We start from the raw sequence: 15951 nt of genomic DNA, 5'->3' as shown, positions 1-15951 counted from the left end.
TTGGAGTTTATCCTGAGAGCAGTGGGGAGCCACCGAAGGTTTATATGCTAGAACATGCGGGTCACCACTTACTCTGCTCTGGGACAGTTGGACTTAAGAAGGTAAAATGATGGGAAGCATAAGGAGCAGCCTGCTGAGAATTTGAGGCATTACGTTCTTCAAAGGAAGTCTGAGTGATGTTTCATACATTATTAAATGTATTTAGTAGAGTCTGAGTCCTTTCCTATTAGTGTGTGATTAACCAAAACACCCTGTTCAGCCACCACTCTGGGAAGCAGGGATAGGCTGCACTGTGAAGTGTAGGCGAACATGCAGATCGGTTTTACTTTTAACCCCCTTTAATCACAGATTCTAACTATGCAGGGAAAATACTACCCTGTGTTTTTCTTGTAGAATTAAATGAGAAAGCTTATCATTTAACTTTTTTTTTTTCAACAAATCAAAGTACTGTGAAGTCAATAAAGCCTAAAGTTTGATTTTTTAATCTTTATTTTTTCCCTTAGAAATTTTCACAATATATAAAAAACCTTCTTTTGAGAAAGGTTCAATGTAGCTTAGTGCCTCTGCCATTCTTATCTTAGTTCAATGAATCACTATCGTGCTAACTGAATTAACTTTGCAGGAACCAGTCAAGCAGTTCCACACAGCTTTTCCAAGTTCGATTAAGACGAAAAAATACATAGTTTTCTCATGTTTCAAGCTCACAGCCAATGTTGCGGTACACTTGAATTTTAGCAATAATCTCTCGAGCAGTTACTATTTTTTAGAAAGTGTAGTGCAAATCATTTACCTGACATTTAACATCCATATTTCAGAGTTAATAAACAGTAGTGATGTAAAAAGACTATTGAATAATACTGTGTTGTTTCATTGTTGTTGTATCATTTTACACATGGATAATTAAGTCTATCTACAGACTGGATGTTCTGACAAACCCAGACTGGATAAATGCCTGTTTTTCAGAGTAGGTCCAAAGAGTCTTAGGTTTTCATTCAAGAAGATGACTTTCCATTTTCTTTTAATCTTTGCTATGCAGACATCAACATTTGCTTCCCAGTAGGAGATAATGAGATCATTAACTTTTTCTTAAGTATGTATCTATTATAGAAACAGGAGAATCAGGTGGGTCTAGATCTAGAAAAATTTAAACTTTCCTTCCTCTTTGTTTCAATCAGCATTAGCTTTTGCAGGAGACTTATTCAATTAGACAACTGATTTTCTTTGGAACTTTAAATTTCCACATTCATCCGTATTTCTCCCCCTCTGCCCCCCTGCCAAAAAAAAAAAAAAATGGTTAGAATTTGAACTAGCTTTCGATTAGGATCATCTGTTTTCAAACGGTATTGCATGGAAGCTTGGGGAGTTCTAGGCAGTGCTGTGAGGTGGGAGGGCACCTCCAGGACTAGGAGGAATATGGAAAAATCAAGTTCCAGTCTCAAGCTCTGATTCAAGCAGACCGTGTTTCTTTTCTTCACTTTCATTGATTGGACTTCTGTATAAAATTTTATTTAAAGAAAGTGTATAGTGATGCAGAAAAATTGCTTTCAGTTCTAGTGATAATGTGAAACTTTGGGCTGGGTGTAGAGAGGAGTACCTAGATTGTATCTTTTTTCAGTGTATTTGTGAGGTTGCAATACTCTGTGTACACCTGGGTTTGGAATTTTACATTTAAAATTGGGCAAAGAATCAGAGAAATCTCATTTTATTGCAACTCTGCCATCAGTATATAATGTGGTCTTGAGTAATTAATGTTACCTTTCTGATCAAGGTTCTTCTCCACAAAAAACAAAAATATGATTGCATCTCTCTTCAGTATATTATGGAACAGTATTTTAAAAATTATTACATAATTTTGAGCTATTTTATAGCATTCTGTTTCTTTCTTCAGTAAGACTATTTAAAGATGTCTTTGCTGTCTATAACAAATGTCCTGTAATAGCTGTGAAAAGGCCCCGGCAGGCACTTAAATATACAGCATCTTCTCTAGAATAAACAATCATTTCTGTTACTTTTGATTTCTTCATGGTGGACCTCAGGGCAACCAAACATAGGAGTGGAGGACAATTAAGAATGTCCCCCACCCCACCCTGCCCGCTGCTTTTGTCTTAAATTGCTCTAAAGTGTTTGTTCTGTGGTTTTTGTTTCCCTCTCCCCTCTTTGCAGTCCTATCACACTCATCAGTATGTGGCCAGAGCACTATGAGTGAGTATTCACAGCTCCATATGCACAAGGCGGATGTTCTGATCAGTTTTATTAGCATGCGGTGATTACTAAACTCCTGTTCTAAAATAATAGTTCTGCCTCCTGGGTAACAATCCTAGTGGTTTGTTTGCATGGCAAATTCATTATGTAACTAAGCTAACATTCCTAATCGTAACATCGATAAATATTTGGGCATAAAACTGTTTATTTGCTTTCTCTTTTATAGCCCCTCACAGTCTCCTCAGCTGTTTCATGATGATACCCATTCAAGAATAGAACAGTATGCTACTCGGTAAGAAACTCTGGGACGAGCCCTCTCCTGCTCCACTGCTCAGAATGTCTCTCTTTCTGTATTAATCTTCTGTCATTAACATGCCTTGATTTAAGGAATGTCGTTTTGCAGGAGTCATGATGTTTGAAGTCTGGGCTTTCAGCTTTCCAAATTGTAATTTGCACTTTACCAAACACCTGCTACACATCCTTTGGAGTAAATCTCCATAGGATGTGATTACTGAGCTCATGAGAATCCAGACACTGTGCAAGCAGGATTTAGAGAATGTAACCCAGTTTCAGTGAATGAAAATAGGGATTGAAAGTGTTCTCAGGAGATGGTGCATGTATGAATTACATTATGTAATTAAATTTATGCTAATTCTTTATTATAGGGGTTTATTTTAGAGTTCCCAAACAATATAAAGCATATGCTGGTATTGATGTGTACAAATTCTCAGGGAAAAAAAAAAGTATATACCAAGTATTGGTGATACTAGTAACTAGTTACGCCTTTAAAGGTTAGTTTAAGCAATAAAAACAGTAACATTTGAACTGAGTCTTGGCCACATCAAATTTTGGGGAAAAGCCAAGGTTGGATTAATGGAAAAACATACTCAAAAGCATTGAACTAGGAAAGAACATAGTTTATTTAAAGGATTGCAGGTGGAGAAAGGGGAAAGGACAAGAAGGAGTGAAGGGGCAGAAACCGAAGCCAGATAATGAGGAGCCCACTTCCTAAGGAGTAGGGTTCTGTCCTTAGATAAACGAAGTCAAGGAAAGTCTTTCCACGTGAGAGGGACATAGTCAGACTTGTGTACAAATGAAGACTGGCTTAGGATCTGGTAGACTTTTAGAAGTCTAGGTCTATTAGGAGACTGTATAACATGATATATAACCTATATATTTTAACATAATATAGGAGACGATCCCTTGGTAAGGCAGTGATGATAGAAGTATAACTTGACATTAGATGTTGTTTTGATTGCAGTCCTGTGAGGGGATTTTGACCATTCTGTATTTTGTGAGAATTAGGACAGTTTAGGAAAGACTGCGGATGCACCTCCAGTTGACTCTGCCCTGTGTGGCCACGTTCTCTAACTGCCTTGTTTCCACTTCTCAGACTGGCCCAAATGGAACGGACTAATGGGTCTTTCCTCACGGACAGCAGCTCTACCACAGGAAGCGTGTAAGTAAATCATGAAATGAGTGATGACTGGGGCGCCTGGTTCTAGTTCTGTGGCTGTCGGAAATAATCTACATTGATTGTGGCTGTGAATTTTGATCCCAATCAAAATTGGTAAGTGTGGTTATAAAAATGCCTGCATAGATTTTATGCTTTCAAGCCATAATAGTATAATTTGGATATGTTTATTTATTTAGTTTCATACAAGTTAATGAAAAAAACCCTACGTTTGGCAACTAATCTACCTCTGAAAAATCAGATTGTCTTATTTATAAATACAGGTGTAGATCTTCATTCCATTTGTCTCATAGTTTGTGTTAATTTAACAAATGTAGTTCCACAGAATATGTGCCCTGCTATGAAATCCTTTTCCTTCCATGTGCCCCCGTTTTCTCCGTAATCCCTGCCACTTGGCAGTTATGACCCACACACTTGTGGGCACATATATACTCCCCACCCTTCATTGAAAAGTGTTAACTCCTCTGCCAATATTGTATTTTATTAGCAACCAGGAAAAGCCTCATGAACTTCAGAGTACTTTTTAAAAACCTTTCTAGGCAGATATTTTATCTCTGATCCTCCCTCTGTTGTGTAACATCTTGCTTTTAAAACTTTTCCCACCCTCTACCACCTTGAAATTAACATTTTAAATTCTAAATGATGCCTAAAAAGATTTCAGTAGTGTTGAGTTTACTTGACTCACAGAGCTTCATTGTGGTTTGGATCTGGTGGGAAGCTGTCAAGTAGCCAGGAATGTTATAGCACTTAGGTGTTTTAAACTAAAAAAGACCATGGAGAGAGCCAAGTTGAAATACCTTCAGCAGTCTAATATAGAATATTTCCTTGTCAATATTTTAAAAAATTGTTTTATTATCATTAAGCTTATCAAGAAAAGTTTTCAGGAGATTCTTCAATTTTAAATTTCAAAGATTAGCATGTTAATAGTTTATAACAATGTAGTAGTGATTTGTACATTATTATTAATGTACTGTGAGTTTGGAACAATTCCCAAACCAAGATAATAGCATATTCATCATGTTTGTTTCATATTTAATCTCCTAGTATGTAATTCATATAAAGTAGCTGAGTATCTTGAGCATCCTAAATCAACATAATGTCCACCAAGTTTGGCAAATAGCTAAAAAATTAAACAAAGTCAAAAAATGATCATTAAAACCAAATTTTTAAATAATTAAAACCAAATTTAAATTCTTTAAAATGTGTTTGTCATACCTTGTGTGAACAGAGTAAAAGCAGTGCTCAAATTTAATATGTCCTATCTTCAAATCAGAATAAACACTATTTTCAAATTTAGCACTAATGTCTGAGAAAAGAAAAAACAATCAGATGATTAACAGCTGAATACATCTTAATATACTGTCAGTAGATACGTTAACTCATTCACCCATCCAGCAAATATTTACTGCATCCCTACCTTGCAGTGGTGTGCTGGAGCCAACTGTGAGAGCTGGTTGGTAAATCTGCCAGAAGTTTGTAAACTGTTGGTTAAACAGAGCTATTGTTAGAAACTTGTTTGTGTGCACTTTGCAATTCAATAGCTTAGATTAAAATAAAAACAAAAGTAAGACTCAAAACTCATCAGGTCCTAATTATTTTCCTTATATTTTATTGCTATGTATGTTCTTGGGGGTGTCAGGTGGTGTGTAACTGTGTATCTTTTCCCAGCTCCACGTTTAGTCAAGTCACTAGCTTAATTTGGCCTTGATGAAAGTATTTTAAGCCGTAAAAATTTAAAATGCTTCACATCAGGGCCTTTTAATTTACTTATCTTTTAGAGAGCTTGCTGTTAAACATTGAGCAGCACGCCGCGGCCACGCACCCAGTGCTGTAAAGGTCTGCAGAGGTAGATCCTGTCTTCACGAATCTTACAGACTAGAGGAGATAAGTGCTCCCACAGGGGCACAACATGGCGAGGGCATACTGTAGGAGGCAGAATAATGGGCCCCCAAAGAAGTCCACATCCTAATCCCTGAAACCTGTGAATGTGTCACTTTACGTGGCAAAGGGGACTTTGCCCGTGTGATTGAATCAAGGATCTTGCGATGGAGTGGGCCTGATGTTATCACAAGGGTCTTTGTAAGAGGGAGGAGAGTCAGAGGTAACACAGGAGAGGTAACTGTGGAAGCAGAGGTCAGACATAAAGAGATTTTACAGACACTACTCTGCTGGCTTTGAAAATGAAGGAATGCAGGTGGCCTCTAGGTGCCGGAAAAGGCAAGGAAACAAACTCTCCTCTATATGAGGTTAAATTAATAGTGTAAGAACATGTAACCACTAAAGAGAAATTGTTTTCCAGTTACTGGTGTATTAATATTTTCTTAATGAATGTGTTAGTAAATCTTATTTCGATAAAGCCAATCTGGCAGTTCTTTGCTCTTTCACAGTTTGAACTACTGAGAATTCTGGGGTTCTTTTCCCATAACGTGCAAGGGTTCTGCCGTGCAGGTGAGAATGCTAACAGGGACTCAACCATTGAAGCCCTACTCTGGACCTAAAATCCAGCGGTTTAACATGAAATGGTCACCTTTTCTCCCTTAAATGTATAATATTTACTTTTAAAATATTTTCATTTAAATCTGTACTATTGACTTGACAAAGTGAGTAAGTATTACTGTAATAAACCCCTTTTCTCCCAGTGGGTCGATGATCTCAGTGAGGATGATGATTATCTCCTTTGGGCTCCTCATGATTTACGAGAGCAATTTCCTCATCTTATAATTTAGCATCTTGGATCACAGGCTACAGGAAGAAATGCTCACTCTCTTAGAAAGACACAGTGTGATCCTTCTTTGCTTCCGGCGTGGATCAAAGCTTATCTGTTCCTTATTGTCATAGCAGGAGATATGTGTGCAATATATTCTAACACCTGGCCTTTTCCTGGACGTTTCCTAAGGCCCCAGCACCCGGAGGGTCATGATACAGTCCCCGGAGATAACAGATGACAGTTTCCAGGGCCACCTAACAGGATTGCTGGCTTCTGGATGAAGGGTCGGTGGCTTTTCAAGGCAATCATGGCTCTTTTTGTTTTACACTCAGGTCTGTCTTGAGACAAATCAACATCAAAGTATTTGCAATTTTTATGGCTGTTCTTGGGAAAGATTAAAAAACCAACTCAAAGTGCCTTAAGCGAAAAAAAGAAAAAAAAAAAAGGCATTTTAACAGACTTCCAAAATAATTTTTGTCATTTTTCTTTCTTAAATTCTCCACCTTACCCCCAGGCCTTCTTGAGTTGAGGTTTTTGTATATTCTGAGCTGAGGCGTAAAAATATTATTCAGCTTCTCCTGAATAATGATAATGATGATGATGATGGTGCAAAAACAGCCCCATCTCTTCCTTGGTATAGAGCATCTTAAGAGCCACGCTCGTTCTAAGCCCTCTGCCCATCTTCACTTGTTTAATCTTCACAGAACCCTTTGAGATGATACTCTTGTTCCACCATTTTACAGATGAGGAAGTTGAGACCCTGCAAGGTGATATAGCTTGCCAGGGGTCTTGCAGTCAGTAAGTGATGGGGCTAGGGTTCGGACTTAGGCAGCCTGGCTGTAGGCATGGACATCCAGACCACCCCGACCCACCCTCACTGTGCTGCCTCAGCCGCTCCGGGAAGGGAGGCCTTCCCCCAAGGGAGCACTGCAGTGGGGGTGGTGGGAGGGTCAGAGCATCTGCAGATCTTTCCAGTCCTCCTGGAGGCCATCACTGTCCTTATCCCCATTCTTCCCATGTCCATCCATGCCCCAGCTTCACAGTCCACACCTAACAAGAAGATTTTGTAAATTCAACGTTTGCTGGCTCAATCTCCTAAATTTGGTTTTGGGTCATCTCCACCATAGGCAATAATATAGCCTTACTCTTTGAGGTACGAATTTTGAGTTTAACTTGTAATTCTCTCTTAATTACCCAAGACCCTTTTATTCATTTGTATCTTCAGAAGCAACCATCCTACCCTGCAGTGTGAGCCTTTCTCTGTCCCGTAAATTAGTGTATGAGCCAATTTCTTGCCTCCTCACAGCGCTCACCTTCTGTGAACCGGTTAATTTGTTGCAGCTCCATGCATCATGGGCTGCTGCCTCCCCGGCCTGGATATGAATCAGTCTCAAGGCTTTTTACCCCTAAATAAACCCAATTGCCAGTACTCCCTTTTCCCCTGGAAATCTGACTCTGGACAATTTAAAAGGGCGTTAACTTTAAGGATACTAATTTTCTTTCAAGGAGGAATTGAGCAACCATGTCTGAGAAAGAGACAGGACCCAGGATAGTCTTAGTTCCTGCCATCAGGATGCCTCACTCCATCTGCAGCGTGCCCTTGAGTGACACCGTTTTATGTGGAAGGATCAAATTGGGCGGGGGCGGGGGGAGGGAGGCTGGCCTGGTTTGCACTCACTTTGCTGTTGGCAGCTCTGAAGCCTGGAACAAAACAAACCTTTAAAGGAAGGAAATTACTGTTATTTTTATTTATATTGTGCCTGTTTTCAAAAGGTCATTGTATGAATCACAATTCTTTTTTCATTGGCTATGTACTGATTTTGTAATCTGGATAGTGTTTACTATTCATGACTTAAATATGGTATAATTACATTCCATCTAATGGTATTTCATTGATGCGGACCTATATTTTGGTGACATTTTCTGTTTTAGCACTGGGCACACTATTGATGTTAAATGACCTTAATATGGTACCTCATGACTGTCTGCATTTAAAGAGTGTGCTCTTGGTCTTCATTATATATAATTAAGAACTAGAATGTATCTATTTTCATATTTAACTTTTATCCCAATAGTCTGTGAAAACCACTTAAGACTAAAATTATATGTTATATACAAATTATATTTAAATTCTTATCTTTGTAAAAATTGCCTTAATTTCCTTCCAGATACCTTACTGAAAGAACGTAATGATAGAGGACATGATGATAATTATATTAAAAGTAAAAATAATGTTAACTGCCCCATCAGGTTCCCAAAAGAAATGAATCTGTATACATGTTGGCAATGGGATGCATCTCAAATCTAATTTTGACTCTTTTGTGTATATATTTGTTTCACTGTGGATACTCCCAAAATACTTAAAACAAGTATTTAGTTGCTGTTAATATTAAGCACTAAGTATAATTCCTGAGGTCAAGTGCCCACTGGCGTAAGTGTTCTAAGGGCATAAATGGTCTCATGGTGCTTGTGATATGGAAGGGGCTCTGTGGGGGGGGCCTGTGATCCAGTCATAGATCTGCCAGGGAGCTTACAGGACCCAAGCTTTCCTTTAATTCTTCTTTGTAGTTCTCCTTCTCCTCCTCCTCCTCTCCCCACTTCCCCTTCGCTTCCTCCTCCTCCTCCTCGTTTAACTTTTACTTTGGTCTTTAATTTTCTTGAGGTGAATTATTCATAAGAATCATCTAATTATTTTTTTAACCAATATGAGAATCAGTTTACCTCTTATTTATCGCAGTATCTGAGATCACTGTCTACTTTTGTTTCCTGTTTTGCATCATCCTTGCTCTTTGTTTTGCTCTATTGACAAAGCGTTTTACTGTACGTTTATGTGACCTGGCTGGTCCTGAATGGCTAGGCTGGGACTCTACACATTGTCCATTGTCTTTGGACATTTGACTATTATGGAGAGTAGGAGGCTAACCCTTTTTTCTTTCTTTGCAAATGATTTACTGTTTTGTTTTCATTTCTGGCTGACTGCTTGTGATGCTTTATCCTGAATAGATACAAATTTCACTGGGATGTATATGAACATTCTTCTTTTGTTATTATTTCTTTTTTGGGTACTCAGTCTTTTTAGTTTCTATACTCGTCTTTTTCAGCCTGAGAAATATTTACTAATGTTCTGCTGTACTCTTCCTTTGCTTTTACTTTATTTTTTATTTTATTACCTACTTTATACCCTCTGTATCTTTATACTTTGTCCATTGTCCTGTCCATATATTAGATCTGTACTTTTTGTCTTCTCTTATTATGGCCTCTCTCTTCATTTAAACCGGGTGAAGTGAGTCTTGTCATCCTTAGCAGCTAAGTATTGTCCCCGTGGTGTTGATGCATTAGCCTCATAGCCTTCTCTGCTCCTTCATAATGCAGTTCGGCTTAGGGTATTGGCCATTTATTCCCTATCAGGAAAATACCCTCCCCTACCTCCAAACACACAGGCACAGACCTCCTTGCCAGGTTTCTGTTTGATTTCACTACATGGGCATCCTAGGAGCTCTGGGTTCATGCTTTCAAGCACTGCTGCTCTGCAGTGATGCAGGACCCATTCTCTTCTCTTACTGCCATCCTTCTAAATTTAGGAGCAAGCCTGAAATTCTTCCAGAGTCTCCCTTGTTTATCTCACAGTGATACCACATTTTTGCAGGACCAGTAATCAAAGAATGGTTCCACAGTTTATTTCAGTTCTTCGCATCAGTGTCTTATTTCCAGTTTCTAACTCTTCCAGTTGTAAGAGTCCTGCTCCTCCTTCTTCTGAGGTTAGGTAGGTTTGCTGATAAAGGAAGCAAAATAAATCAACAGGTGGCTCATTTGAACCTTTGCTTTGGCTGTTTTGCAGGCCGAACACTCATTATTTGCATTTACTTCTTCATACTGCTCTGATCTCAATGCACAGGACACGCCTTTTCTAAGAATTCACTACTTCTCAGATGCAATTTCATGTCTCCTCTTTATCAGAGTAAATGGTGATAATACAGGTTTGGATTTTCAAATTAGACTCTGGCAACCGAAATAAATGTGCAGCCTAAAAGTTGAGAGTTATATTTTATTTGGCAGGAGGACTCGAGCTGGGATGACAGCCTCTCAGATGGCTCTGGGGGACTGCTCCGAAGAGGTAGGGGAGGAGCTAGGATACATAGGGGCTTTACAACAAAGGCCAGGTGGTTGGAACAATAAAAGATTACTTGTTATCTAAAGAAAACCAGGCATCTCAAGTTAAAGAATCTAGTGCTTTTCCATGTATGGGAGGAAGCAAACATTTGGGCTCATTGAATTCATTCTTTTGACAAGCTTCTAGCTATCTAGGGCCAGTATCCTGTCCTTTATTATTCTGAGTGCCCTCAGAGTGCACCATTGTGAGTGGCTGCAGAGGCTGGGCTGCAGGCTTATCTTCACTGGGGGGTGTCGGCAGCCACTGATGACTTGATGGTTTCAGCATTCTTTGTTTACTGATATGGTTTGCAATATTTTTCATTCACAACTCACAGAATCAGAGACCTCACCCAGTATCAAGCATTGCTCATCAGCTCCAGGGCTTCAGCAAAAGGTCCAGAACTGCCCGCACCAGTAGGTTCCTTCTGGCTGCATTAGGATGTGCTCTGACCCCAGTGTGACAGATGAGGTCTCCAAGGGATATTTGCAGTCATATCACTTACACAGAAGGGAGCTGGTTCAGCATGGGTTGGCTCCATTTTATCCTTTGATAGCTGTATAACTTACTAGATGTTTATCTGAAGCCATATCCTATATAAATCCATAGATTCCAAGATTTGTTTACCAAAAGCCATCAAAACAGACCAAGTCCAGTCTGCTAATGGTATTCTATAGCAGGATTCTGCTGCTAGCATTAGCTAGGAGGTCTGTCGTTTGCACATTTACAAGATCTGCCTGGATCTCTGGTAAAAGAAGGGAAGGGATTCCAGGCTTGCTGATAAGCATTTCCTTCCCATAAACACGTTTGCTTTGTTATGCTTCTGTTTCTGTCAGTCTTTAGGTTTGACCACATTATTAATATGTCTAGTTCATTATAAAAGTGGTTAGAAAAGTGGGAGAACCCAAGTGAATTAAATGTAGTTTCTTGTTTAAAGGAGAATGGTTGATCCTATAAATGATGTGTCAATAACATTAAGTAAAATATCTGTAGCTATTTTATAAAGATCTACAATTATAATTTGTGCCAAGTTATTTACATGAAATAAATAAAATAAATAAAAGGATTATCTTCTACCATCTCTTGGGTTACAAAGCATTACAGAATTGCTGTTAACCACATGCTAAAGACAGTGAGATCAACTAGTTGATTGGAACTGTTTTAACAAAATACTATAAACTGGGCAGCTTATAAATGACAAACATTTATTTTTCCTAGTTCTGGAGGCTGGGAAATCCAAGATCAAGGAGCCAGCAGATTTGGTATCTGATAAGGACCCCCCCCCCCTTTCCTGGTTCATCTTTCAGTTCCCTCTTATGGCAAAAGGAGGAAGCAAGCTCTCAGGGGTCTCTTTTATAAGGACACTAATCCTATTCTTGGAGGCTCCACCCTCATGACCTAATCACCTCCCAAAAGCCCTACCTCCACACACCATTATACTGGGGATTAGGTTTCAACAAAGGAATATGGGGAAGGGGAAACAAACACTCCGTGTATAGCAGTTTACTTTTGGTTAACAGCCTTTGAGCCTACTTTTTTGGCATTGTTACAGGGACACGGAGTTTTAAGGCAGGCTTGGCCCAGCAGCTGTCTGACCATCATTGTTTCTATTTCTCTTATGTCCAGAGACATCCACGTCCAGATGTGAGCCTTTGCATGTGTCTCCTTTGTCTCCCCAGGGAGGACGAGCATGCCCTCATCCAGCAGTACTGCCAGACGCTCGGAGGGGAGTCCCCGGTGAGCCAGCCCCAGAGTCCAGCTCAGATCCTGAAGTCAGTAGAAAGGGAAGAACGCGGAGAACTGGAGAGGATCATTGCTGACCTGGAGGAAGAACAAAGGTGTGCTAGACCTGGGAGAGGAGGTTTCCCCTGTGTCACCCTGGGAAAACTTCTGATGGAGGATTCTTTCATATGCACTTCCACGTGGCCCTTCCCCATTCTCTTTCAGGACCACCGTCCAGGAAGTGCAGTGGAGGCAGAGTTTCGGAGGACACTAACATGCTGGGCTACTGGCTGCAGCTGACAGCTACATTTCAGGGTTCAGGAGTGATGTCTGTTAGAACGCTTGCTTATTTGCAGCTGCAGTTTTATTCATGCTTGCTTCTCTCATTGTTAGAAATGTTTTTACCTATGAGGAAACACATAGCATGGGCGACACTGAGGCTCAGGGATAGTTTTGGAGAGACAGTGATGCACACAACGCTAATTCCAGTTTTCCCTTCTCTGCACTAGAAATCTGCAGGTGGAATATGAGCAGCTGAAAGAGCAGCACCTGAGAAGGGGCCTCCCTGTCGGCTCCCCTCCAGACTCCATTGTTTCTCCTCATCACACGTCTGAGGATTCAGAACTCATAGCAGAAGCTAAACTCCTCAGGCAGCACAAAGGCCGGCTGGAGGCTAGGATGCAGATTTTAGAAGATCACAATAAGCAGCTGGAGTCTCAGCTCCACCGACTTCGGCAGCTGCTGGAGCAGGTAGAGTGTGCAGGACGTGGCATCGCCCCTCCCCACGCTGCCCGCCCCAGGCCCATCCCCCAGGGGCTGGGTCCCAGGGTCAGTAGAGGGGTTCACTTCCGGTTTCTCACCTCCACAGGTAAACTGGCTTAGAAGTACCTCCTCAAATATTATAAGCATTAAATCCTCACTGCCACCAAAAAATATGTTTCCCCAGCTTAAGATGGAATTGCCCATTCTTCTTAAACACTGAAATCTATCTCAGCTCTGCATAGTTTAAGGGAAAAGATCCTATAACATACATCTGCATAAATTATGTTTGGGAAACATCTGTGGAGATTAAGGGAAAGGAAGTGACCTGAACCCTTTGTGTTAAAGCCTCCTTCCGATGAGCCGTGTTCAAGAAATTAAGTAACAGATGTTTATTAATTTGGAGCTATTATTTCCTAACATGGCACCATGTTTTATGGCAGTTGTTTGCAAAGTTTCTTGACGATAAAAAAATACAATTTGCATTATGATGAATGCTTACATGTATGAGGAATACAAATACTAATTGCTGTTATAAAGAAATGCTGTCTCTTATTTTCTATTTTTCCCTTCTTTCTTTCTTCCTCCCTTTCTTCCTTCTTTCCTTACATGTATGAGGAATACAAATACTAATTGCTGTTATAAAGAAATGCTGTCTCTTATTTTCTATTTTTCCCTTCTTTCTTTCTTCCTCCCTTTCTTCCTTCTTTCCTTCTCTCCTTTCTCTGTTCCTCTGCTTCTCCCTCCCTCCCTTCATCCCATTTTTTCTATCTTTCTTAGTGCTGATCAGGACCTACCAAATCAATTTTATAACTCATCAATGGGTAATAGCCTACAATTATGAAAAACACTGTTCTTTAAGATATGAGAGAAGCATCAGATAGAATTTCTGCCTTTTTGGTCCCTGCAGTCTTGTTAGGGACCAAAACAAAATGATATATAGCAAGATAGTATCATCTGTAAAGATAAAACACATTACAGAGAATTAAGTACCTGATTACATCTAAAAGTTAGAGACTAAGAATCATGTCAGAACTAGCAGGGAAGATGCCTTTGTGGCAGGTGCTTATTGTGTAGAATCCTAGCAAATGGGCCTGCAACTTCTCTCTCTTGAAGAATCCCTGACATCAACATTCATGTCATCTTCTGCCTCTTTCTCTGGCCTGTGTGTAGTGTGGGGCCCCGAGGCAGTGAACAGTAATGCCTTTCTCCAGAAATGATCTCTTGAATCAAAAGTAGAAACAACTTTCTCTCCAGCGATTTTTCTCAAATTTTAGAAAAACTGTCTTTTCATCATTGCTATCGGTATCTTTTAACTTGTCAGAATCATTCAAAACACTGTAATTTTTGCATTACCTACACAGTGAGCCACAGATCACTCCTTGTATTTTGGCCATTTACTTTCTATAGGTCTGTCAGTGTTTCAGACTGCGTGAGACGGTTTGGGGAAGGTATACTTTAGAATTGTGCGTCATTCGAAAATAAGTAATTGTTCCCCCAAAGCCTGCCTGGCTCTCTCCAAGTCCTCTGGATTGTTTGGTTTTGACCCTGGTGCCACTCCTGTGCGTTGGGAAAGCTATGTTGTTAGTATTGTGAATTTGACGTTTCCAAGCGGTGCCTGGGTGAGGGATGGCTTTTCTCTTGAAATCTCTTATTTAGAATATGAAGGATTAGTGTTAATGCAAACCAGTACCTAGGTCGCATTGTTGTGGAAGAAAGCTGTGCTTGAAAACTTTGTTTGCCGTGGCCTGCTTGATGCTCTTAGAGAGACGGAGGCTCTTTGCTCACCCTTCCCCTCCTCCCCGCCGCAGACAGAGCTGTCTAATGGCCGCTGCACCTTCAGATTGCACAGGAATGCTTTAAGAGATATCGGAAATCTAAATGGCTCTGTATATTCCAGACTGTAGGGCTCTTAACTGTTCTTAATGACTTAGCACGAATGCCAGAAGTTGATGGAAAATTCAACACTGATAGTAAAATCTAGCGGAAGTGCCAGGCTCCAGCTAATATGGATTTAATGGGAAAAGCAGCATCGGAAGCATGGTAACTTCTGCATTCCCCACACAGTGGAGCACGCTTTTCTGATTCGACTGTGTGCTTTTCAGTGTATCCATCGCCATTTCAAACTCTGTGCCTTTGTGAAATATGTATTAGGTGTCAGATCCTGTTCTGATCGCTTTAGGAATACTAATGGGTCGCCTCCCTCACAAAACCCTCTGACACAGGCCCTCTTATCACCACCCCTACTTTATAAATGAAGAATCCAGGTCACAGACAGTTGCAGAATTTGCTCAGAATTACACAGCTCTGATAACCGAGTTCTAAGCAGCTGAATCCAAAATCATGCTTTTAACCACTCTCCAGTATTGCCCTTAAATATTGATTTAATAAATAAATAATAAATGAGCTGATTTTGAAATTGAATAAATTTACTGTATGAGAAGCAGTGCTAACTTTTTAAAGATGAATGGAACATGTTTCTAAATTCACTTGGTTGACATAAAAATCATAGAACAATTAATGGATGAAACTGACATTGATACATAAATCTTGCCATATAACCAAGTGAGTTCTTCAAGGTGCCCAAACCAGAAGGAAAGGGCCGCTTGGTCCTTCGGTGAATACTGGTGAATCCACCCAATCGATGCTAAAATGTATTTGAAAATGTCTGAGGGCAAAGGGCCCTTTGTGATTCATTTATCCAAGGTCAGGGAGGGGAAGTTAGAAACGGAAATGTTGTCTTTAATAGTTGTTTGAATCCTTCCTCTGTGCTAACCTCTGAATGTGGTTCCAGCCTGAATCTGATTCCCAAATCAATGGCGTCTCCCCCTGGGCTTCACCTCAGCAATCGGCACTGAACTACTCACTGGATCCGGACCCCAGCCCACAGCTCCACCAAGCAGGTCTGTGTCCCCGAGACTCGGCCCCTCCCTCCCC

The 15951-nt window shown here is 40.2% G+C and overlaps 1 protein-coding gene across 14 annotated transcripts in view; it reads left to right on the top strand.

Annotated features, from left to right (window-relative positions):
• UTRN (utrophin) overlaps positions 1-15951 on the top strand; it is a 457676-nt gene that overhangs the window by 430933 nt on the left and 10792 nt on the right. For 12 of the 14 annotated variants that reach the window (XM_074368225.1, XM_010965836.3, XM_074368224.1 and 9 more), the window contains 6 exons: positions 2164-2202; positions 2429-2494; positions 3596-3661; positions 12213-12371; positions 12765-13005; positions 15809-15917. In XM_074368225.1, coding sequence (XP_074224326.1) covers positions 2164-2202; positions 2429-2494; positions 3596-3661; positions 12213-12371; positions 12765-13005; positions 15809-15917 — 680 coding nt within the window. The remainder of the gene's footprint in view (positions 1-2163; positions 2203-2428; positions 2495-3595; positions 3662-12212; positions 12372-12764; positions 13006-15808; positions 15918-15951) is intronic. The other 2 variants (XM_074368228.1, XM_045524554.2) reach the window with 1 other exon arrangement.

Source organism: Camelus bactrianus, chromosome 8 (assembly GCF_048773025.1).
Source record: "Camelus bactrianus isolate YW-2024 breed Bactrian camel chromosome 8, ASM4877302v1, whole genome shotgun sequence".
In the NCBI taxonomy this organism is placed as follows: domain Eukaryota; kingdom Metazoa; phylum Chordata; class Mammalia; order Artiodactyla; family Camelidae; genus Camelus; species Camelus bactrianus.
This window is presented reverse-complemented; position numbering and strand designations above follow the sequence as displayed.